Here is a 26,599-nt window from a genome sequence, read left to right as displayed (position 1 = left end):
TTAAGAGACTCCTGGATGAGTACATGGGACTTAATAGGATGGAGGGTTATAGGTAGGCCTAAAAGGTAGGGATATGTTCGGCACAACTTGTGGGGCCGAAGGGCCTGTTTTTGTGCTGTAGTTTTTCTATGTTTCTAGAAATATTTCCAAAATATACAAGGGATATAAAAAGTACGGAATATTTAATGGAACTCAAAATAAGAACTCGGTGAAAAATTAGGGAAGGAGTTGAAAATATGTACATAGACTAAGTGTGTGGGAATAACTAAGATGGAGTTCAACTGGCAGTCTATGACTGTAACCATGGTATTTTACCCTTTCAACCCGTCTGAAGCCTCTTCTAATGCCTCTTCTGCTTTGTTGGTCAATGAGATTTTCCTCTCCCGGTTCCACTTGCCTATCTAGGCAACTGGACAATCTCTTGCAATAGCTTCTCTTAAAGTTTATTTATTAGTCACAAGTAAGGTTTATATTAATGATGCAATGAAGTTACTGTGAAATTCCCCGAGTCGCCACAGTCCGGCGCCTGTTTGGGTCAATGCACCTAACCAGCATGTCTTTCAGAATGTGGGAGGAAACCGGAGCACTCAGGAAACCCATGCAGACACGGCGAGAACATGCAAACTCCACACAGACAGTGACCCAAGCTGGGAATCGAACCCGGGTCCCTGGCGCTGTGAAGCAGCAGTGCTAGCCACTGTGCCACTGAGCCACCTACCCCTGCACTGTTACCTGGAATCCCCAATCTATCCTTGATTCTTTCTTCTTTCTCATATATATGCCCCTCAGAGAAATCATCTGAAAATACAACAGATTTGCTGGCCAGGCCTCATGTGCCTTTACATAGCTTGAAAGGCTGTGTTCTCAAAGTGCCTGTCCTAAATCCAGTCCCGAATGAGTAGAATTCTTTGCTAATTAACAGTGGGAAGATCAAATCTCATTGTTTGCAGCTCCTGCCATAGAATCTATCCCAGAGCCAATGATTCCTCCTTGCTTTGGCCAGTCAGACTGAATTAGACTGCTCACAATTTCTGCGTCCTTTAGGATGTTGAGTTGAGCTTTTAACCTCATATTACCTACTTCTTCCTCCATAACCTCACCCTACTCTTCCCTTTCCCCAACCTATCTGCTGCTGAAGCACTTATTCATGCTTTTGTTATCTCCACACTCAACTATTCCAATGCTTTCTTGGACAGCCACATTTTCCACCCTTCTTATTATTCTCATCCAAAACAATGCTGCCTGTATCCTAACTTGCAACAAGTTCAGTTTACCTATTACCCATGCATGCGTATCTACACTGGTTCACAGTGACCCAACCTCTCCATTTAAAAATTCTTATTGTCAAGTGTAAATCCATCCATGGTTTACTTTTGTAATCTCCACCAGCCCTACTGTCCTCCCAGAACTCTGATTCTCTAAGTCTGACCTCTTATGCTTTCATCTGTTTTAAGTATTAAGCTCTAATTCTCTTCACTTCCATCTCTCTCTCTCTCCTCAAATCTGACTGAGACACTAAGGTTTTGTTCACCTTTCCTAAAGTGCCAATTCCTGTCTGGTCATGCTCCTGTGGGATGCTTCCCTTTGTATAAATGCAGTGCAAATGCAAGTTAGTGTTGAAACGAGGACACCCATTTTAGATGGGAAAAAGACATCTGAATGTTGAGAGACTAAGAGCGAAGTAAGAGTCATGGAATTTGGGTCTCCAGGTACATAAATTATTAAAAATTAAAGTGCTCTTGCTCTTTAAAAAAAAAATCAGGAGGTGACTGGCATGCAGGCCTTCATCTAAAGGGGATTGGTTAGACCCTGAATGGAATCCTGCAGTCAGTCTTGGGCAACAAACTTCAAGAAATATGTTTGAAGGACTTACAGGACAGATTCACCAAAATGATACCCACGGTTTAAATGGATAAATGATTATGGCAGGTTGCATAAATTCTCGAGGTTGGAAGGTGTTCTAATTGAGGTTTTTAAAATAAGGACTGCAATGGGGCAACAAATACTACATCCTTTTATGAGGGAGTCCAGAACATAAGGTAGGTGGAGTTGGAGTTATAATCTTATACCTCAGCCAGTTAGTAATGAAGTCAGGAAGCAGTTTTTCAGACAGAAATATTAATGTCTCACCTGCAAAGGGTTATGGGTGCCAAATCAAAATAGTCTGGAATTAGATTTTTCGATAAGGGTGTCAGGGGCTCTGGATAAAGAGCTTGAATGGCAGAACCAGTTCTGGAGATGAATGGCTTTTCCTGTCCCTGTGTTGATGTACATACGAGATTGGATTTTATGGCCCCTATCCAGGCTTATTTTTGGTGGGTGGAGAAACATCAAAAAATATGACGGGTGGGTGTCCCACTGCCAGTCTGCCCAGCCATGGCCATTATACAGGGCGTGGATGAGGCACCCCCTAGCCTGCCCGTCTTTAGGCCTATTGAGACCCTTGTAGCCTATTATTGCCCACTTCAAGTCCCAAATCCATTTCCATCTCATAATACATTGGGTAGTGGAAGGGTGAGACTGCTTTTTAACTGAAGTTGGTGAAAAGGCCAGAAGGGGAAGTACATCATTCGGCGGGGGGGGGGGGGGGGGGGTGTGTGCCCTTCAAACCCATCCCAAAGATCATACTCCCTCCCTGTTTGTGCTTCCATGCCTGACCTTCAAATCCTTACCACGCAAAAAGCCCAGGACCTACCTGGGTCTGGTATCCACCTTCTATCTTCATGAGACCACTTGCAGTCCCAGTCAGACTGGTTGGCAGCTATCAAGGGCAGGACGTTGTTCCACTGATGGAAAAAAGTCCAATTCTCAAATTAAGACAACCCGGAATGTGTTATTGCTGCAGGGCAGCCTTTTTTCCGGGGGCGGGGCGGGGGGGGGTGGGCGGTGCGGCTGGCATGATATTCAGCATTTCCTGCTGAGGATTTTAAATCATTGTCACTGAACAAATTGAGTGAGAGTTCATTGGACATTTAGTAGTTTTAGGTTTGACTAATCATGAGCAGTTCACTATAAAACCAACAGCCTGACTGCAGGAATATTAAGCATCTATTTACTAAGAAAATCCAATGAAAGTATTTTTATTGTGTGTTAGCTCTTCTTCAGGGAATATTTATGGCAATCAGCAAATGTAGGGATAAAGCTGTGTCTATTTTCAAAAGCACTCATTAAACTGAAGGGCGGTAGCTACATCTTTCGTAGTATATAAATTCCACTGGATGTTCAGTGCTTCGGGTGGGGGGCAGCAAACCGCACGTTCATTTTCAAAAGCACTCCATTACCTGGGAAGGACATTACTGACAGAAATCCAGTGTAAGATTATTGCGTTGTTCGTGTATAGTTATTCCAAGAGTCCCTTTTAATGAAAAGGAAATCTGAAGTAGTGACTCCAGCAAAGTCAGCTGACTGGTCTAGAGAAAGTATCCCAGGATATTTTAGTTACTGGGGGAAAATTTAATGTACCACTGTATTAGTTTCCTTTTGTCTGTTTTGGAGGGGAATTAATCTAAGGATGAATTAAAAGCCTCTTAAAAGGTTGCATCTCATTTATATAATAAAATATTTGAATCCACTCGACGGGATGGAAGTTTTCATCCAGTGGAATAGATCAAAAATACAAAAACCACCAAAGATCATTGCTTCTTTCACTCCATACCAGGCAGCTGCCTCTTTCCAACTTTGACAACTTATCTAGGTCAACAGATAAGTTGTCAAAGTTGTCTATTGCAGGCAATTGGGACTAACTTGATAGTAAAAACTGGGTGGCATGGACAAGCTGGGCCGAAGGGCCTGTTTCTATGCTGTAAACCTCTATGACTCTAAACAGGGCAAGTGAACATGGATGTAAGTATTTTTAAATTAGATACTGGAGGTCGATGGGGAGGAAACAAAAGGGCAGCGAAAAAGAAGCAAGGTGGCAAGTCAGAGAAATCTTGGGAGGTTGCAGTGACAGCGAGAGTGAAGGACAAGATGCAAATTTGATGCATGAGGTGTTTTTATGGGGGAGGGGGGTGGGCAAATGGAGAAAATCTGTATCTGGAGATCATTGACAGTTTAGAATGAGTCTATGGAGTAAGTTAAAGATCCAGATCTTTAAGTCAATTACTGGAGCACAGGAAAGCTTAGAGGATGGTGGTGCTAGGTTTCATTGGTGAGGGCACAGACCCTGGCATGTCTGGTGAGCTAATTGGTGGAGGATTAAAGTGGAGAGCTTCAAGGTGGTAAGGGGGTAGATTAGTGTTTCAGCAGCAATATATGGGAGACAGAATCTAAGTTGAGCCAAGTTGTGGAGATTGGATAAAAGTTTTAACAACTGAGGAGGAACGTCAGCTCAGGGTCAAACAGTACAAGTTTGTGCATCATTGAGCGCCTAAGGTGGAATTTGGGATTTAAGACCAGAAAGCACGTTGATGTTAGGGGAATCTGAAAATGGGTATGCTTCTGCCAACATTAAATTTTGAGGAAGCATTAATAAAAAGTTACAGGACATGTGAAACCTTTGACTGATCACTATGTACTCCTATCCTCGTTGTGGCACTGAGAGGCTAGCATGCCTGGATTTGCAATGGACTAAAGCTAATGCAAGTAACGCTCTCTCACTGTCTGCCCCACCTCATTCTATATCAGTATATATATGGTGTATATATAAAAGTGGACTCCAGGTCCTGTACCAATCTGTCTGAGATCAGAGAATAGGGGCAGATGTTCTGGACAGTTGCTACGGTCTTTTATTAGCACCATTTCTTTAGGATTCCTTGTTATTTTATACTAATTTACCTGTCTGGGTTAGTGAATTGTCATCATTTGAATTATAACACTTCTGTTCTTTGAACCATTTTCTCACCTCATAACTCAAGATTTTTTTCTGTTGTTCATTATGTTTGTTTTATCTCTCCATCGCTTTCCAATTAGCAACATGTGTGTTCACTTCTTGCACTCAAAATGCCATTTCTCACCAGTCTGTGTCACTGGACAACCCCTTCCCATTCAATACTCTATGATTCATGGAGCCCAAAGATTCTGCAGAAAATCCAAGTTGGATCTCAGCTGCTCCAGCCAGCCCCGCTATCCTTCATGTCCAGAAGAAATTTTAAAACCTTATTCTATCTTTATGATATCTTTAGCAGATACGAGAGAGGGGCTCTTTTACAAAGGATCAAAAATTGATCACTCCTATCAAATTCTCAGCAGCTGTAATTGAAGACCTCTTCATCATCACTATGTGGAAGTGTGAAAAGCTGCTTCCTTTGACTGTATGTGAATTGCTCTGTTACGTCTGCAGATATTATGCAAGGAAAATAATCCTTGTACCTTCCGGAATGACCCAACCAATCCTACAGTTGGTTGGTGGCATAATCCCAATTTGTGCCACCTGTGTCATTGATCAAAATACAGATATGGGAATGAAGTACTGTAGTCAGTATTAACCATTTTACATTAACATTTTTAATACCAGTAAACCAAATACTTCATCTTGAAGGGCAGCACGGAGGCACAGTGGTTAGCATTGTTGCCCCACAGTACCAGGGGTCTGGGTTCAATTCTGGCCTTGGATCACTGTCTGTGTGGAGTTTACACATTGTCCCCGTGTATGCAAGGGTTTCCTCCGGGTACTCCGGTTTCCTCCCACAGTCCAAGGATGTGCAGGTTAGATGGACTGGTCATGCTACATTGCCCCTTAGTACAAGGGGAACTAGGCGGGATTGTTGTCAGCACAGGCCCGATGGGCCGAAGGGATTCTATGATCTTTCGAATCTTCTTCCCATCCTTAACTAAGCAGAGCAGTATTACATCTCACAAAGTTTTGTTCCTCCCTATCATATAACTATCATTAACTCAAAACTCCTAACCACTGTGCCGCCCATCTTGGTTGCCAAATGCAAAACGTTGGCCACTTTTCCGGCTCAAATTTGCACTCTGCTTGATATAATTAGTTTCTTGAAATAAAGTGTTTACATAAAAGAAAAGGCTGTGCCTGAAAGCCGCTTGTTCTATTTCTAAGCTAGACTTTCATCAATAATTCAGGAAATAAATAAGATCTTGAAGTTGGGAACTAAAAAACATTGCAAACTCAAGTGATGTGAAGCCCCTTTCAGGCTTTGTGAAGGAGCAGCGCTCCGAAAGTTTGCGATATCAAATAAACCTGTTGGACTTTAACCTGGCATTGTGAGATGACTTACCAGGCTGAGAGAGACAATTCATACAAATCAGGCCTGCACTGTCCTACATTTCCAATAGTCAAGAGTTAAAAACTGAAAATGTAATAATGGAAAATTGAATTTAGATATTGACCCTTTCACCTCGGGACTAGGTTCAAATGTACACTAGAGGATGATAGACTGTGAAATAGTAAAGTGTCACACTTATTCAATAAAGCAGCATCTAACTGCTCTAAATTTAGTGTGTTTGAAGCCAATACTGGGCAGCTTAGTCATGCTTATGGCACCCGTTGCAAGGTGACACCAGTGGCATAAATACTGTAGGGTACACAATCTGACTTTGCCCATGGGTATTTCTGGTGAATGGAGGTGGATGACCAGCCATCAATGCTAGCAGTATAAACTCTGAAAACCTGGATGCAGTGCTGTAAGAATTTCAATCACTTCAGTCACCTACCAATAATTTCAATCAACAATGACTCACCAAGCATTCATAGCCTCATATTTCCCTCATACACTTAGTACTGTTGCGATAAGCCTCATTCACATCCCACTTTGCACACACTACCAATGGCACACTTCCTCTGCTTGCAGGATTAGGTTGTCCATAACTGGAAGCGGTAGCACCTAATCGTCAGGGGACAAGCTCAAGCCCTCACATCCATGGAGGACACACGTGGCAGTCAATTTTGCAGCCACAACCAAGGCCATGGCCAGAGGTGGAGCTAAGTCAAAGGATAGCAGTATGTTCCTACTTAATACACCTTATATTCCACCTCTGTCATTCCATCATTGCATCTGATTTACAAGCTGCAGAGTGTGCAAGCATTCAGCCCTTGCTTTCCCCCACCTTCCCTCACCCAAATCCTACCCATGAAACTTTCATCTTTTCAGATGCTCAAGAACTGCTAGATAATCAAGAACTGATGCTGAATCTGAATTCCAAGAACAACAAAAGAAAGAAGGAAACACGTAACTCAAATTCACACTTGCAACTGCTAGCTCCGGGTACCAGTTCCGTGAAGGGAGAGGATGCACATGGCTTCTGCTCCAGAGGATTCAGGCTGCAAAGAGAAAAATGCTGATGAGCATCTTCACTGATGGACCAACCGACATGCCAGAAAGTCTGCTGTCGCTGTCAAAAAGCAAGGAGTCGGGCTCCAACCTGGCACAGAGCTTGGAACCCCATCTCTTTTCAGCATGGAAGTGGTGGCCAAATCCATGAGAACACCAGTGGACTCAACCATGATGCAATGCAGCATCCAACGGAAATGCTCTCATCTTCCTTGTTGCACAAGTCACTAGCAGCTACCCTCTGATTTGATGAGTGGTCGAAAGACTGAGGGAACAGCATACTGGCGCAGAACGAAAGCATCATGACCGCTACCAGGATAGCGGGCATTCACCAGCATGATGTTTATCATGGTCACACGCCAACTGCACAATGTGTGACAATCTTTGCAGGTGAGCTACATTACAGCAGAGAGATGTGGTGCCTGCAAAGCCAAGTGTGTACAGTTGATGACATCCTGAATCATGAGGAAGCTCACTATCCTGGAAAAGCCACATGCACACTCTGTGCTCTCTCTAAACAGAGAGAGCAAAATGAACTCCCCTTTCCTGGCATAAAGAGCATCTGTCACCTCTCTGATGCAGCAGTGGACAGCAACCTAGGAAATTGTATATATGTTGCCAGTTCCATTCTGAGGACCGAAATGCTAAGAAATGCTGGGCCACATTGACCTTCGCAGCCAATCGTAGCACTGTTCTTTCCCTGCCCTGGTACAGTTGTAAGAGGTGACAGAGTTCTATGAATGTGCTGTTTGTAAAGTGCAGATGACGTAGACACTGGACTTGACTTGGGTGACTGCCTCTTCCCCCTCCCTCTGAAACAGCACATTCTCATCTTTGCTGCCTCTGCTCCATCTAATGCTGTATTTCAAAGGAAATTTCAACTCTAGTACTCATGGCCAAGAGCAAATGGCCTGGCCAAAACCTTTTAAGGCACAACCAGGGTCTTTAAAATGTGCAGCGCAACTCCATGTCGACTTCACCAATTCTTCCAACCACTAAGAACTTCCATAAACTCAAACAGTCAGCAGAGATTAATCAGCAACTAACTGACAAATTGATGATTACTTTAAAAGTACTGGTTGGGTGTTTGTGTTCCTGCTGAATCCATGTTCAGCTATGTTTAAAAGATGACATTAGCTGAGTAATGAATTTGAAAATGGCAGCGCTAGTGTCAAATCTGCATTACAGATGTCACAATCTGTTTACTCTTGTCTACATCTGGTGCTCCTAATGCCCACACCAAGATGGTGTTTGGCACAAGCCACAGTAGAAATGTACGCAAGCAACACAGATGTCATTTTGCTATCAAAATGGCATCCACAGCACAAACTAAGGAGTCCAATTCTGTGGTCCATGTCAATTTATACAAAACTTTGGATATCACTGACTGAACAAGGGGTTTGAAATAATGCGATTCTACCAAGAAGTCTACCACCTTAAATAGAAGCAATGATATAGAAAAAGTGACATCTTGCTCATGGCACTCCCTGCAAAATGTCACCAATGGCATAAGCACTGTATGGTACACAATTTGACTTTGTGCATGGGTATTTTTGGCGAATTTTGTTGCTTACTGGTACCATTGTTCAACAGTATAGTCCTTTTTCTAGCAATCTCCCGAGAACATAAGGAACAGAAGGCTGTATGGCTTCGCAAACCTGCTCTCCTCTCCAATAAGATCATGGCTGAATTTCTGCATTAACTGCACTTTCCTGTTCTATTCTGATATCACTTCATTCCTTTAGTTTCCAAAATTCGATCGCAATTTTGATCACATCCAAAATTGTTACCCAAATTCCAATATCAGTTTTGAAGTTCCATAACTTAGGTCCTACATCAGAATCAGAAAATGCTGAAATGGATAATGGGTGTAATGATCATGTACAGATTTAAAAAAAGGAAATACAAATGGTAGCAAAATTATATAATTTTTCTTCAGGTGCTTGTAGATCTGCTGTGCATTTTTTAGCGTTTTCTGCTTTAGCATTTGTAGGTTTTTATTTCTTCATCCACGAATCACAATCATTTTTATCCTTTTATGTGTATTAGGTTTCTAATGTCCACAATAAGTAGATACATAGATTTATAAATCTTCATGCTGTAAATAATTAACAACATCAGCGAGCCACTAAATATATTATGGAATTAGATATTTTCTGTTCCAAGGATGGTGAGCAAACTACTGTATTTTACTGGTGTCTCTGAGTGGATGCCCTGCTTCAAGGTTCCAACACCATTGCTCTTTACCCAGCTGCTGGAAAAATACAACTTACTTTCTTCCTGGCATGCAGGCACCTGAGTGTGCCCTTTTATTCCAGGTACTTCAATACACTACCCCAAGCTCTTCATTCTTCAATATTTCTCCTTAGCAAATTTCTCCTAAAGTGTGAAAACCCCAAACCTGCTTTGATTGCAAGTCTTGTCTTATTTTTTTTTTGTAAAGTCATATTAACAATCCTCAATTTACATTTGAACCGAAGTTTCGACTACAGCACTGATTTCCACATGTTTGTAAATTTGTGTTAGAATTGCAGGTTGGGCACATGCTAACAATTCTTGATATGTTTTTATGAAGTACAGATTAGGCAAATCAGCTACATGTTCAGATCCACCTTTTAAAAGAAATACTTGAACTCTCAGTAGTGCTTACTTACTGGAAAAGCACTACACTAACTGTCAATACACTGACTAGCTGTACAATGAAAATCTCAAGCACACTCTATTTATTGGAAAATACAATCATGTAAAAGTTACAAAGAGAACTGATCGATAGAACATTGACCTGTACTTATATATCCAATATTCAAAGCAGTAAGTCAGAAGGCCCTGGTTCCCACAATGCTGTAAGCACAAATAACCTGATAAGGATTACATTTTTAGGGTGAAACTAGTATAACATCTGGCTCTGTGAGTAGTGTTATCAATATACACTGATGGATTGGCCATTTAATTTTTATGAAATCCTGTACAATTTTGCTGTTTATCCTGGTTAAGTCACACACATCTACCTCTTAACAAGAGCAAACAAACTTTTAGGGCACTGCATTAACCACTGCTGACTAACATGCTACAAAATTATGATAGTTAAAGCAGATGTGAAACAGGCTTGACCAAATTTCACAGAATGCTAAAAATGCTGTCGCACTGGCATGTGGTTACTTTGTCCAGAACACAATTTACTTTTTGCATTCAATTGAAAAACATCAGTCCTAACAGACAATTCACCCTTTTTTGTTCTTTACCAATCATATTTAAAGGACAAAATGATTATGGGGATTTTCACTTTAACAAGTCATAGTTGTGCAGGTTAGGTCAGCACGTTTCTCCCAACTAAAAGGTTGAACTGCAAGTTCAAATCCCTTTCATTCAAACTCATTTTGCACCAATTGGATCACCAGGTGGAGTTCTTTTTGGAAGCAAAAGTCTCACCTTAATGAAAAGAAAACCTGAACATTTACCTCTGCCTTCTTGCTGAATCACCACAGAGTGGAATAGAGCAAATGGCATTGTCTGGACCCAGCTTGTCCCATACTCTTACTGGAAGTTGCAAAGCAGAAAACAAGGGATAGCTAGATAAAAGGCAATTCTCAAGAGAAAAATCTTAGCTCCTACAATATTTAATTACTCTGAATCCACCTCCCCTCATTCCTACTTGGGCACTTTCTATATGTATTTCCTGATGCCAAATTAAACCTCTTTTTATGGCAACTTTCCTTTGCAAAAAAAAAACCAGATGAACTGAAGATCACAACATTATCAAACAAACGTTTTATTAGCATCTAAAAACAGAATGCACCCAACATTCAAATGATTTTTTTTCAGCCGTTACTCACTGCAGTACGAGGGACAAATCACAAACATTTATTCTGGGGATTAACAGAGACCAGACTATAAGAGGATTTAAAATGTCTTTTTTTTTTACAAAACAGAAAAGTATTACAATTTTTTTCCTACACCTCAGTACTGCACTGCTCACTGTGAATGGGCTAGGCGATTGCTGTCAACAGGATAAAACATAAAACAATAACTCATTTTCATCAAAGCATTAAATTTAAATACTGTAGCAGCTTCAGGGGATGGAGAAATTCAGATTATGCCCTTTTTTCAAGTATTACTGTAACCACTTTTATTCCATCCCAGCCGTAACAGCTACACGTTTACCTTTCTTCCATAGGAAGGTCAATTAAAATTTTTTTTTGGCAAGCTATTATAATCTTCCTCAAATTAAAAGAAATGTGGGAGTTCTGGCCTCTAAGCATGAAAAAAAAATGTCGTTACCTACCGTGTTCAACTAAAGAACAACAGTCTGTACAGGTCAGTTGTACACATTAACTTCAGTTATTAGAGTGAAAGATGTACATCGGATTAAATTGTCTCGCAGACAACAGTGACTTTTCTCAAGTTCCAGTCAACCATTTTGTCCACTGCAGATGACCACCTATACAAAATACCGTCATACTGTTTGACGATTATGTCCCCTCGGTATCTGTGTTTTCGGTTACAGGTTGATTTTCTAAGTCATCCTTCTCCACGCTTTCATCTGATGGAGATGCAAGGCTAACAGACACTTCTGGGTCATTGTTTGCAAGCTCCTTGTTTGGCGGCTGGCTGTTTGTTTCTGAGAAATCACCATTTACCCGAGGCCTATTGTCCGGTTTCTGGTGATCAGTGGTCCCTTGAAAATAGTCAAACCTATGCCGAGGAGGAACCCAGTGATCTTGCTCTCTGTCTCTTCCAAAACGGCTGCCATTTACATCTCGGCGAAAGCCAAAATCTCGGTCATCACGATCTCTCTGACGTTCCCAAGGCCTGCTGCGATCATCAAGATCCCTATGTGCTTCCTGGTCAAAACCTCGGTTCCACATCGGACCACTTCTACCATCAAACCTGAAATTTCTTCCACCAAATCTTTCATGATCCTCATGAAAACTTTTAGGACCGCCAAAGGGCACAGCACGACGCTCACGTTCATCAAAATCTCTTGAGCCCCATCTTTGGTCTGAACCAAATCCAAATTGATCCCGTCTTCCAAGATTGTCATTGTTATCCACTGGCGGGAAACGATAATCTCGGTCACCTTCTTGTTGCATGTTGTCTCGCTGAAAGGAATTATCATTTCCAGCAGATCTTCTTTCATCTCCTGTAGCTTGGCTTGCATTAGTACTGCTGTCAGCACTGGGGACTGCAGATCTTGTAAATGCTCCTTCAAGCCTATTGAAAGAACCTCCTGGTGGAAAGGGAGCTCTGGACCCCGGGTGAAGAGGTCCATCAATTGATAACGAAGGGGGCATGTTTGGCTGAGGTGGCATCAGCAATGGGAACCGTTGGCCTGGTGAGGGAGGCATCATTCCAGGACGCACGTCCAGTGGAAGGACTCCAGGCATCCTTGGCCCAACCATACTTGGTGGAGGCAAATTTGGCAATCCGGGTGCAGGTGTTGATGGTTGCATCCCCAGAACAGTCCCACTGGATACTGCACTTGGAGTTCCTGCAACAGCAAGAATTCACAATAAATTTTATGCTTATTAGCCAGGTTTACACAATCATATCACCGTCCCCATGATAGAGTATATGAAAACCCATTACATGGGTGTTAAATTATAAAGTATTAAATTGGTAGCCCACATATTTTGTACTGTCCATGTTTAAAATGAATAAATATTCCACAGAGAAATCTATCAAGACTACTTCAGTTTAGCTGCAGAAATATTAACGAGTCAAGAAATTATAATCTACTTTCACAAATTCTGTTTCCATGGTTGAGAGTGGGGAGGTTTCTATTCAACTTCCCTCTCATCATTCATCATTCACTTGTTGAGACAAATAACCTGTGTTCAAACATCATTAGTGTCACTTTGCAGTAAGCCTCTTGGCAGCAGTGCATGCGGACACAGTCTTCAAATTTCTCTTCAACATGCAGAGCTCTAGTTGCTATTTTAGGATTACTTGAGACTGGTTAACTTGCTGACTGAAGAGCTAGTATCGTATCATGCTATGATATGATACACTGATGAACAAATGACACATCATTTGCCATCCACATTTTAAAATCACAAAATCAATGTATTATATAGCTAGTAACAGTTGTAACTCTGTCACTGAAGTAGGATCAACTGAGAATCAAATATTCTCGAGAGACTGTTTATACATAAATCAATTACTAATCCTGCACACTGTTGAAACATATGTGAGATGTTCTAATTAACCCCAGATGAAATGAAGAACTACAAGAGACTACAGTATTCTTGTATAAAATTTGTAGCTTTGGATGTGCAATACTGAGAATATTAAGCTGCGGACTCCTCCTATTACACAGGCGAGTTAAAAAATCTTTTAAGCTTTGTCCCAAGTAGTTTAACACAATACTTCAGATCGGCACATTTGCAAATTACCCACAAAATGACAGTTCATTAAAATACGAAAAGCCAAAAAAAATCAATGTCTCATTATTTCAACCAAATGTAAAGTTAATAGATTATATATTTTGTCATAAATTACCAACTCCTATACACTAATACCATAATTAGGGCCACACATTATGCATAAAGGGTCAGCAACTGCATGCAATTATGATGGAAAAAGGTATCCAATGCTACATGCAAGGAAAACAGACATTTCCCATTTCAAGATGAAAAAAATAAAGTTTGCATTTGCAAAACAAGAATAGTTTCCTTCAATCCGAGTCAGTTTTATAGTTTATTTGTATATCTAACCACCACAGCATGCAAACTTCTCTAAAATAACAATTATCATTGCAGATAAGGAAAATGCTGAAAATATTAAATGTAACTGGAGATAAACTTGCTACTGTTATTAAAATAGTGCATAATAATGTGAACTGAATGTACATACCTGGCCCAGATGTAGATGTTGTTTCTGATGACGACGTTTGATTGCCTGTGCGTGATGCCCCCAAATCATTTGATCCAACTGGACCAGTTGAGAGAGGCTGTGTGCCAATTGGATTAAACATACCCCCTGGTGGAATACTAGGAGTTGGGAGACTGCTGTGCCCAGAGCCTATATGTGAAAGTAGGTTCCCAAACGGGGAATCCTTTGTACTGTCTTGGGTGTTGGAAAGAGGCGGGCAAACTAGAGCTGCAAAATAATTTTTTTGCACTATTGTTAATTTTAAACAACAAACTTAAGAATAATGTTCAACCAAAATCCAGAACAATCTATTTCATATCTACAGTCCAGAAAGTATGCATTCAGGGATGACAGCAGACGAAGACACAAGGTCTGAAAAATAGCAGCCGAAAAAAATCTAAATTTCTGTGACAAGGAATCATATAATTACAACAATTTTTATGATCTGTCATGAATGCAAATACTTCCAGGACACTTCAAATAGATAAAATTATTAGACTTCAATAGTATAGGAATGTTAGTTTTACTTTGTTTACCTTCTATTATCATTAAGAATGTGGACCAATGAATTTGTATCAAATCACCAGAAACCTCCGCATTCAATACAGTTCGTGGGGTAATACAGAATGAAGTCTATACTGACAACAGAACAAGATCTTGCTGGATCATGTACATGTGAAGCGAAGCAAATGACTACAGCAGTGCCTTCACATAGTATTCTTCAACGTGGCCCTATTGTTACCACTTTCTCAAGGGCAATTAGGTTGGGCAACAAATGCTGTCCTTGCCAGCAATCTCAACATCCCATGAAAGAATATATATTTTTAAAAAACTATTGAAAATTAACATGATCTTAGATGCCAGCAAAACAAAACAGCAATAAAGCAGCATTTTAACATTCAGCATATAATTAAAGTGCCCATTTTATAGATCCAACATATCGTAGAAAAATGAAAGCTGTTTTTAAAGTACTTTACATCATTATTTTTCATAACGTGTAGGTTTCAAGCAAGCTTTCCAATTCCCTGGTGAGAGAAGACTCATTGACATCCTAATCTGCCCTCCACCACTAAACATACACAGTGTAAATCAACCCCATTACCCCACCACGCAGAAACTCCTTTCCCCAACCCTCTCCCTCCACTCATTCAGCAGCTGAACTCTCCAATCCTTCTCTCCCCACTCATTCATCATCCTCCTATCCCAACTCTTCCGGCTTGCTGAACTCTGCTGAGACTCAGGCTCTGCTGCACCCCACCAGCCCTTGGCCTACCAAACTCCACTAAGACTCAAGGCCTCTGCTCTCCCCTCCCACCACTCACCAGCATGCTGAACCCCACCAAGACTTGGGCTGTGCTCCCTTCTCCTGGCAAATCCCATGGCTCCAACAAACAGCCAGCAACAGATTGCACCCTCCTTGTGGCTCCCCTAAGCCTGCTCCTGGCCTTGCTGCTAGCAGAGCTATTCCAGACTTTGAGACTCTCTCCTCCCAGCTTTGGCTGCGTGGGAGGTAGAACTCAAAAATAATTAAAAGGATGGAATTCTGTTATTCAAAAGTCAGAATTCCGCCAAATGACAAAAAATTCTCAATCCCTGGTGCATTTTCTTCTCAGCAAATAAAATGTTAATGCAACAGAATTGAAAACTACCTGGTCTTTCAAGTTTACCTTTAATCAACTTTATATAACCTTACACAACAATACCCATTAAAAAGGGACATGTATATAAAGCACCCTCAAAGAATTTAATGATACTCACAGGTTTGTACTGGAGGAATCGAAGGTCCAACAACTGGAGGTGGAACAACTGGGGGTGGTGGTAAGTAACCTGCATTTGAGATTAAAAGTAGCCCTTCAGTTTTGCAAATTATGTTTATTTTGTTTTACCTAAATCAGAAGATATCTTGCATTAGTTCAACTCAACCAATATTCATAATAACTCAGTTCAAACCAATATTGTATAGTAAAGGGCTCAATCTATGCAACTGACTGTAATAAATCATTTCATATTTTTATTGAATAGTACAAAATTTACAAAAAAAAAACAAAGTCAAGGTAGGCATAAACAAATTACATAACATTTGTTGCACTTTCCAATTATTAAGTACTGCATAATTTTTTGAGTTGAGGCAGCGGCTAACCACTGCGCCACCCATTTCTAGTTATATAATCTACCTTATCAGCTATTAAAATTGTACTAAAATAAATATTTCTACGCACAAAAGGAACCAGTCTTTAACTCTCTTTCCCTCATTTGAAAGTTATTCAACTTAAAGTGATGTACTATGATTTGAATCATGCAATAAAACTGAAGAGTTTCTGGAATGATCTGCACTATATACATTTTCTACAACAGCATTGACAAATAAGAAAACAGATTTTTACAATCAATTTATAATCCATGATTCTTCAAGTCTGATTGCACCTACTATGATAAATTAATCACCTAAATTTTACTATGACAACTTGGGAGATGGAGGACAATAGACAACTAAAATGGAACAGAAAATATTGCAGGGCAGTCACTACCTGTACTCAGAATCAGTTATGGTCATGACCTTTCGAGTGCAATCCCTTGAACAAATAAAAAGGTCAACAACATAAACTTTGACCCTACGACGGCTGAGGCCTAAATGTTAATGGCTTTCTCTTCTCAGTGCTGGCTGATCAACTGTGTTCCTATTATTTTCTATTTTAATTTCTGATCTGTTGCATTTACAGCTCATCTTCACACTCTATTCTTCCCCATTTCCACGTCTTTCTGTTTGGGACTTTCCTGTGTATTTTCTTCTGCAAATATTTGCATTACTTTTCCCTTTTACCCATTATCTTTACTTCACGATAATACTTTATGTCAGCTAATAATTTTCCACAAGGCAGTCTGCAGGTTAATAAACTTCATTTCTGGATTGGCACATCCACTTATTTCCGCACACCCTTCCATTTAGTTTTCCATTCTAAAAAAAGCCTACACACCCAAAATGTGTAATGAGTCTTTTGTTTATAGAGGTGCTGACCAACAAATTGCACATTTTGATATTTTCTACGTTTCTTTCAATTTCCAGTGTCTGTGGGATCATTCCGTTCTCTAGCTTGACAAATAATTTCATTTACTTTAACGCATAAGATACAACTTTTTGCAATAATCACCAAGTAATATGAATGAATGAACACTTTGGGATTGGTGGGGTGAGGGGATGGGCACAGGAGTTGAAGGAGGGGGAGGTGGAGCACACTCAACTCTCTCCCCATCCCACCAAGTCACGCGACAACTCTTGTATTGTTCAAAGTTTCACCCCGGCTTCACAAGTATGAGGCATTAAAATGGGGTCACACTACAAACAAGTTTAGGAAGCACTGTTATAACCCACTGTCTAAATTGCCAATTTGTTGGCATCAAAATTAAGGAAATTCTAACATTTGTAAGGGCCACAACATCAATCTGGTAATCAAATACTGTTGCAAAATTTTTGGTTTATATACATTATCAAGTATTATCAAATATTATCAAATATAACACCAGCAATTGCTGTATTGGGCCTATCGATGGAAAAAGGAACCTCAAAGATTATTACAAAAAAATCATTCTTAAAATCTGTTAGTAAAGTGGCATGGAAATTTGGACTTCGAACACCAAATACAAGCAGTGAAGGGTGGCAGTTTACTTCCAAATGCTGAATTATCAGTTTCAACCATGTTGCTACAGTGGTGCATGTTGATTATTGATATTTTGTTAATGCAGCTAAAACAATTAAAATGGTGGGAAACCAAACCCAACTAGATTACAACTTAATTTGTACAAGTTTAATATGGAGGACCAGTACTGCACACAAAACAGCTAAAAACAAACCATTCTGTACCTGGAGGCGGCTGTGAAGGATTAAAGCTATGCCGTAAGAATGGAGGTGGCGGAATGGCCGGGTTGAAGCCTGGAGGAGGTATCGACATTGATACAGGAAAGGCTGGTGGCTGCACCATACCAATTGCTGAAACAGGTGGAGTCACTGGGATCTGAAAACAAATTATGATTAATTGTGCAAAGAATGAATGTTCTGATGTAATATTGTGTAACTAATTTGAAGAAAAACTTGAGATTCACAAATTTAAAGATTACTGAAACTTGGATTTTGAAAATTGCTAGGCACACGTTAACCTCAGAATATATTTTTCCTTTAAGTGCCTTCACCATTTATAGTTACTGTATCAAATTTTTTACAACCTGATGTATTTAAACTTTTACTGTGACAAACACAAGTTCTCACAAATTAAATAATAGGATTCCAACTTTATGAGGTCACTGTGGGATAAGTTAAGAATTCTTGAATTTACACAATGTACACTCAGGTAAATTGTACTTTGACTTATGTATTACATAAGGAGGCAAACCAATTGAAATTATGTCCCAACATTTAGCTTGCAGTTTAGTTTGACAGCTCAGAATGTACTCCAGGAGCAAGATGTTGGTCGTGCTGGAACTACGGATGTACATAGTATTCCGAAGCACAAGGTATGAACTAAAAGGTCACTACTCATCATATTAAAACGATAAAACTGAAAAATAATATGCTGTCCAAAGTACTTCACGTTTACATAATTTCAAAACTCCCTCCATGTAGCTGCTTCCTACCCATCAAGTGTCTCATTTTTGGCTTCCATGCAGTGCTAGCATTTCAAACCACCATTTATACAGAATTATTCAATAACTTTCAGCTGTATTTCAGCGACAGCACTCTTATTTTTGTTTTCAGGTCCCACTCCAGTAACTTTAGTACATAATTTAAATTGATACTCCAGTACACTACTGAGGGAATGTTGCATACCAGTTGTTAGGGTCATGGATCAAATCCCAAGGTACATTATGAAGTCAGACCTGACCCCAACATTTTTTCAAAATTTTGGCATAACTGTAAGGATAGGATGTTTTGCTCCAAGAGTAATTCTATTGACAAATTAGGGATTTTTTAATGTCAAAACAAGCTTTATTCATAACAGTTTAAATATAATTCCAACAAAGCGAAGCATCTTAACTTTTAACAATTGAACAACGGTGGAAAAAAGAAAGCAAACATCTAATTTAGCACTATTTACAGTCCTCTTAGATTCAAATGCCATTTTAAATACAGCTAGCAAACCCAGGTATACTTTCTATAAATTGATGTAGAAAGTCTTGAAGCTGTCAGAGAGACTTTGAGAGAGACCAGTTTGGAGACTTCTGTCTTTAAACAATCCCAGCCACAAAACTGAACAGAATGCAGTTTCTCTCTGCTACATCCCCACTATTAACCACATTAGCACAAGACCCTGTATACCTAAACCTACCTTTGATTCCTTTAATTAAAATCCAGGGGAAATCTTTTGTAAATAAGAGTCCATTAGCCCCCTCCTAAGTAAAGATTACATGGCTAAAATGAGTAAATATCCTGCTTTTCCAGCATCTGAGCTGTATTCCTGCCACATAAACTGACTGCCTGTTGAAAATCTAAATTTTAAACATTCTGCAGAAACACAAAATATATCAAAGTACAGGCCCTGTGGATGTCAAACATCCCATGACACCATTTTGAACAACAGTAAGGATGTTCCCCCCCAGTGTCCTGAGCAATATTTATCGCTCAACCTTCATCACTAAAAAAGGCCACCTGCTTATGATCACAATGCTGTTTATGGGACCTTAGTTGCTTTGTTTCGGCATCAGTGTGTGTAAAGCTTTCTGGATCGCCCCAAGATTGTGAAAGGTGCCATATACAAGGAACTCTTTCTTTCCTCCTCAAAGAATTATGCATGTGTCTTTGTAAGCAAACCAAGAGGTTAATTGTTTGGACAGCTCGAATGTTATTTTATTGTGCCCAAGATGAGGTATTTACTGTCCATATTTAGCATGTAATAGGTTTTCTCAGCACATATCCCTTTCAGATTTGCACTATCATTTTCAGCAGTTTGCTGCTCCCAGGTACAAGAGGAAACTTGAAGTGACAGATTTGCATGAGGTAAAATGGATACTATCAATAATACTTCTGGGGAAAAGAAATTATACTTATAAATGACAGTTGCACTTTACAGTCAAGGCAATCCACTTTACATACACCTCCATCATCAATGTCACAAACAGTAGAATTTAGTTCCCAAGTTTAATGAATCAAAGTTATGAGGTTTTTCTTACTCATGGAAGAAACTTACATTCTCTATTTGCTGTGCAACCAAAATAGCACATTTTACAAAGTGAACGATAAAAAAAACTGTGGAAGTGTACTTTCTGAATATTAAATAACACTGGTACCTGGACAGGAAGCATAGTGACAGCTTGAGTGAATGTCTCTGCTTGTGATGTTGGTTGAGTGCTTTCAGTAGTTACAGGTTGGATCACAGTCTCCTTTACAGCCTCCGAGTTCCTCGACTCCCACTCTGAAATATAATGTTAGAATGTTCCTTTTGGCAACAGATTACAGAAATTACAGAAAGATTACAGAACAGTCTCACTGCAATTTAAAGTGCACAAATTACAAAAAAAAACAGGTTTACATCTCTTTTAATTTCCACTTTTTCTGTTTAAAATATTTTGTTGCTGCTTAACATTTGTTATGTCAAGAAATTAAAAAGAAAACACACTTTCAAACAAGTTATAAGTAATGTGATGAACAATAGAAATGTAGAAATTAATAGTACTCACACATATCAAAAATTGCAACGGGTGACTATGAAGATATTTCAATAAGTAGACAAAAAGCAATTCAAAATAAATATGAGCTACCTATCTCCATCTTATGTACTATGTATCTTAACTAGGTTATCGGGGACTGAGGTAAAGGAGATATTGGAGACTAGATTCTTCCTGAAGAAGATGCAGTAGAACAGGAACAGATGAAGTGGCATTGTCTGATTACATTCTAGGAATTGTGGTCACAGCAATAAAAGCTTAGGAGTAAATAGCTCAAAGGAAAAAGATTAACTTTACAGTGTTACAGTTGAGGTTCACATGTTTGTGCATTGTTTGCAAGAACTATTGATGTTATACCGATTTGGCAATTTATATGACTGATATATTTCTACTCAGCAAAGCTTAGCCTGGTCACAGATAGCACACAACTACGGCACTTGAGACTGAAATTTTTTGTTGCTGGTTGCAAACCAAATTTTCTTTTATAAGTTGTCAAAGTGGAAGCTGGGATCAGCTAAAAGATGAATAAAATCGAGAAAAATATTTTAGAAGTTTAAATACATTTCAGTAAATTATGAGGTTTTCCTGACTTATGGTATAAATTTTATATTATAAATTCCCTGGACCTAACAATCTACATAAAGAGGTAGTTGCAGAGATAAAAGATACATTGATTTGAAGTTTCAAAATTCCTTATATTACAGAACAATTCCCAAGGATTACAAGGTAGAAAACATAACCCCACTATTTAAGAAAGGAAGAGAGGAAATGGTGAACTTTAGACTAGTTAGTCTAATGTCAGTAGTAGACAAAGTATTAGAATCTATTTTTAAGGAGGTGGTAACAGCATACTGAGAAAATCATAACATGACTAAGCAGAGTCAACATGGATTTCTGAAAAGATGTTCAAAAAATTTAGGGGACGATCTTATGAAAAAAATTCGAAGTCCAGAACGAGTTTGAAAACAGGAAAGCTTGTGATCTGTTTGTTGGATGAGTCAAATCTACGATCTTATGCACTGAGAGCAAAAAAAGCCCCCTCAAAACCGGTTTCTTGCCTCTTGGGGGAGGGACTTAAATCAACAGAAAGCTGACTGAGAAGCAGCAGAGAATGCCATTGTGCAAGCAAAGATCTCTCTGCTCACTCAGCCTCTGCTGCTCTCAGCCAGTCTCTGTGGCCTAAAGCAGGCCTTTCCTCTCTAGCTACGGCGATTACCACCCCCCCTTTTCCCCCTCCCACCACCGATCGTGTTGCAGAGTGGCCGCGGACTCCCTCCGTCCCCCAACGATCGCATTGCAGAGTGCGCAGCGTTCCCCTCCCACCACCGATTGCCCCACCCCCGGTCTGGCCCCATCCTCTTGGTATTGCCAGGCTGGCACTTCCAAAGGGGAACTCCCCCTTGCTCCCGACCTCCCCGAGGGCCTCAATGGCTTCTGGTTCTACCAGCGAGGCCATCATGTCTGGGCCCCGTTGGTGGGAACCAGCTGTGATTCTTGCCGTAGAGAACCTCCCCTGGTGAGACCACAGAGGTAAGTGAGCCTGGACGATAGAGTCCCAGGCTCACGAATTCTATTTAAATTACACACAAATTCGATTTAAATAATTTATTTAGCCTTGAGCCAGAAATGGGCGCGTAGCTGATCGTGCCGGATATCCATGCTGATAAGATCGCAAGAGGTAACAAATCGGGCACGAGCCTAATTTCTTGGTGCTTTTGCGATCTTACTGGCTTGCCTTGCCCATCAGCAGGCAATTATTGATCGTTCCCTGAGAGCTTTTTGAGAATGATAACAGGTAGGATGCAGTGCATTTGGATTTTCAGAAAGCAACTCATTAAATGCCACAGAGGAAACTACTACACAAAATTAGGAGTCCTGGGGATAACATATGGACAGAAATCAGAGAACAAAAAACCTTCAAGGTTGGCAGACTGTAGCTAGATCTTGGCCCATAACTATTTACAATCTACATTAATGAGTTAGATGAGAGCACTGTGTAATATATCCAATTTCATTGACAATACAGAATTAGGTGGGATGCCAAGAAGCTGTTGAGGAATATGGACAGGTTGGACAAACGGGCAAGAACATGGCAGGTGGAATAGAACACAGCAAGTGTGAAATTATCCACTTTAGTAAGAATAAAAAAAAGCAGAACATTTTTTGAATGGTGAAAAGACTGGAAAATGTTTACATTCAGAGGGGCTAGCGTGTTCTTGTACATGAATCATAGAACGTTTACATGCAGATACAGCAAACAATTAGCAAGATTATTTTAGGTATGTTAGCTTTTATTACAAAGAGATTGGAGTAAAGAAATCTTGCTACAATTTTAAAGGGCATTGGTGAAGACAAACCTGTGGTAGCATGCAATTTTGGTCCCCTTACTCCTGAGGGGACATACTTTTCCCCCACTAGAGAGATTGCAACAAAGGTTCACTAGATTGGTACCGACAATGAGAGGAATGTCTTCGATGACAGATAAGAGTGGACTAGGCCTACATTTCCTTGGGCTTTTTAAAATGGGATGATCCAAGTCAAATTCTGAAGGGACTCAACAGATGTTGAGAAAACGTTTCTCTTGGCTAAGGAACCTAGAACACAAGGATCCAATCTCAGAACAATGGGTCAAGTATTTAAGGCTGAGGTAAGGAGAAATTTATTTATTCAAAGGCTGTGAATCTCCAGAATTCTTGAATCCAGAAAACTCTGCATGCTCAGGTGGGAGTAAATTCAGGACAGAGGTTGATAGTTTATTAAGTACTAAGGTCATTCAGGGATATGAGGACAGTGTAGGAAGATGGAGTAGAGCCATGATCTAGCTGAATTGCAAATCAGGCTTGAAGGGCCAAATGGCCTACACTCGTCCTATTAATGTCTTTACTGTGCACAATGGTGCAAGTGACAGTATTGTCCCCTTAACTTGATCAACGGATCCTGCTATTAAGTACATTTAGGAACATAGGAATTAGGAGCAGAAGAAGGCAAGTTCAACCCTTCGAGCCTGCTCCGCCATTCAATCAGATCATGGCTGATCTCTTCCTGGTCTCAAATCCACCTCCCCTCCTGTTCCCCATATCCCTCTTTCCCTTTTTTATTAGAAATATGTCCATCTATCTCCCTCTTGAAACCGGTCAACGATTCAGACTCCACAGCGCTATATAGGGCAGCAAGACACACAAATTCACCACCCTCTCGAGAAGTAGTTTCTCCTCATCTCAGTTTTAAATCTACTGCCTTGCAACCTGTACCTGAGACTTATTGTTCTAGATTGCCCATAAGAGGAAACATTTTGTCTACATTTATTTTATCAATCCCTTTTAAAATTTTATATACCTCGATCAGATCCCCTCTCATCCTTCTAAACTCCAGCGAGTACAAGCCCTAACTGTATAATCTCTCCTCAATCGTCAACCCCTTCATCCCTGGAATCAACTTGAATTGTCTAACTCCGTTAACAACCTGTTTCTGACAATGAAGCTATTAAAGATCTGGGATGTTTCTCCTAATGGTCATGCACTTTGAACTATGCAGTTGAGCAATTCCCAGTGCCGCTTTACTTTTGACAAAATTTTAAACACACTGAATTCTCCATCTCAAATGCTGAAGACACTGTAGTTAGATAAAAATTTAGTTCCAACGTTTGGATTGGCAGGATAACAAAATCTTCCAACCTATTCTTATAGAAGAGGATTCAAATAGGAGAAACTATTTGAATGTGATTTTAAATATAAATGCTGATGTGTGAATGTATATAGAATATATAAAAAAACAATTTTTGCATTTTGTACTATAACTTATAATGAAGATTGTAATATTTATTTTATATATGAGATCTTCCAGGGAACTGTTGAAGACGAGTTGGAGGGATTTGTCTGCCTGCTACTTTCATTTTATAAAATCGTGTGATTCTTCCCTATTTTCTCTCAAGTTATTTTGTTTTATTTGTTCTTCATCTGCATTAATATTTTTTGTCTATGTTTGTATCTTCTGTTTCTCATTGCCAAGTTTAGATTACTTCTGCTCATTTTTCTTGGATTGGGGTAGGCAGCCAGTTTTGGGGCAGTAGTTCACAGGTGAGATATTGGTCATGGCCACAAACCAGTTTTCAACTGGTGAGCTGCAGGTGGTGGAATTGACCCAGCCTCGGCAGCAGGTTGGTATCAAAAACAGGTCACATCTAAAAGCTAAAGTTAGGAGGTTGGTGTTGTAAAGCATGGGCCAAACAGTTACCTAGATTGGAGACAAAACTTGCCTTGGAAGTTGTCTATAAATTCACCATACACAAGTTCAACAGGCTTGACTTAACAGAAAAAGAAACCACCAACAGTGATTATACACAAGATTCTAGGTACAACTGAAAACCCAAGGAACAGACAATCTTCTGAAATGAAAAAATGCAGGAAAAATAAAACATGCATCAGAGACCTTTGATAACCCATTAAGGTACAATGATGACCCCATACCACTATTAACAGTTTCCTGGTCGATCATGCCTCCCTCTGAAAAGCCTTCCAAATCATCTAATTTCAATTTTTCCCAAGGAATATATGTGACTCCAAGGTCCACGTCCCAGAACTGCTTATATTCCGGTTTCACGCCTTTGTTTAAAGCCCAAGCAATCTAAGGAAAAGAGAAGATAAACCAGATTAAACAATAATGCCAAGACATTCAAGTGGAGAGTGTAAGGTACAAAGTTCACCTCTGCATTTTGGTACTCTTTCTTTCTTTCCTTAATTATGTTAAATTTGTACATTTAATACTATTTTACAAAATATTTCTGGACTACATAAAATATTCGGTCAGGATCATAAACACTGATTTATTTCTTCTTTGACGACTGCAAGCAACTACAAAAGGTTGTGAATGTAGCCCAATCTATCACGCAAACCAGTCTCCCATCCACTAACTCTGTCTACACTTCCCGCTGCCTCGGCAAAGCAGCCAGCACCCCGGACATTCTCTCTTTCACCTTCTTCGTCGGGAAAAAGATACAAATGTCTGAGGTCATGTACCAACCGACTCATAGAAACCCGACAGTGCAGAAAGAGGCCATCTGGCCCATCGAGTCTGCACCGACCACAATCCCACCCAGGCCCTACCCCCATATCCTTACACATTTACCCGTTAATCCCTCTAACCTACGCATCTCAGGACACTAAGGGGCAATTCAAGAACAGCTTCTTTCCTGCTGCCATCAGACTATTGAATGGACCTACCTTGCATTAAGTTGATCTTTCTCTACACCCTAGCTATGACTATAATACTACATTCAGCACCCTCTCATTTCCTTCTCTATGAACGGTATGCTCTGTCTGTATAGCGCAAGAAACAATACTTTTCACTGTATGCTATTACATGTGACAATAATAAATCAAATCAAACAATTGATCTTATGCTATTTCCTTTTAAGAATTATGCAGATAATGTGATTCAAGGGTTGGCTTAGTTATGGTGCCTGGATGTTTTGGAGATATTTGACCAGAAAATGTCAAACTTCTGAAGCACTAGTTCAATGTTTATGTTACAATCTATATCGCCATTCCTTTACTGTCGCTGGGTCAATATCCTGGAATTTCCACCCTAATAGCACTATGGGTGGATCTACACCAGATGAACTATAGTGGTTCAAGAAGACAGCTCACCACCACCTTGCCAAGTGCAAGTGGTGATGAGCAACAAGTACAGGCCTGCCAGATATGCTGGCATGCCATGAAATACAAAAACACAAATTCTCTCCCAAATTTCCAAAACAAAACATTATTTAATGAGATTAATAAGGTTAATGAACAATATGCAATTATTCAGAATCTGTTGACCGAGAACAAAACAAACATATGCTG

General features: G+C 39.9%; 1 protein-coding gene across 5 annotated transcripts in view; it reads right to left on the bottom strand.

Annotated features, from left to right (window-relative positions):
* Window positions 1-9,940: 9,940 nt before the first annotated feature.
* The window catches only part of scaf8 (SR-related CTD-associated factor 8), a 179,715-nt gene continuing 163,056 nt past the window's right edge, over window positions 9,941-26,599 (bottom strand). For all 5 annotated transcript variants that reach the window (XM_078229954.1, XM_078229955.1, XM_078229956.1 and 2 more), the window contains 6 exons: window positions 25,223-25,379; window positions 20,379-20,503; window positions 17,962-18,112; window positions 15,861-15,929; window positions 14,085-14,330; window positions 9,941-12,720 (listed from right to left, as the gene is read on the bottom strand). In XM_078229954.1, the coding sequence (XP_078086080.1) occupies window positions 11,702-12,720; window positions 14,085-14,330; window positions 15,861-15,929; window positions 17,962-18,112; window positions 20,379-20,503; window positions 25,223-25,379 (1,767 nt within the window). In that variant the 3' untranslated portion in view covers window positions 9,941-11,701. The remainder of the gene's footprint in view (window positions 12,721-14,084; window positions 14,331-15,860; window positions 15,930-17,961; window positions 18,113-20,378; window positions 20,504-25,222; window positions 25,380-26,599) is intronic.

Source organism: Mustelus asterias, chromosome 15 (genome assembly GCF_964213995.1).
Source record: "Mustelus asterias chromosome 15, sMusAst1.hap1.1, whole genome shotgun sequence".
Taxonomy (NCBI): Eukaryota; Metazoa; Chordata; class Chondrichthyes; order Carcharhiniformes; family Triakidae; genus Mustelus; species Mustelus asterias.
This window is presented reverse-complemented; position numbering and strand designations above follow the sequence as displayed.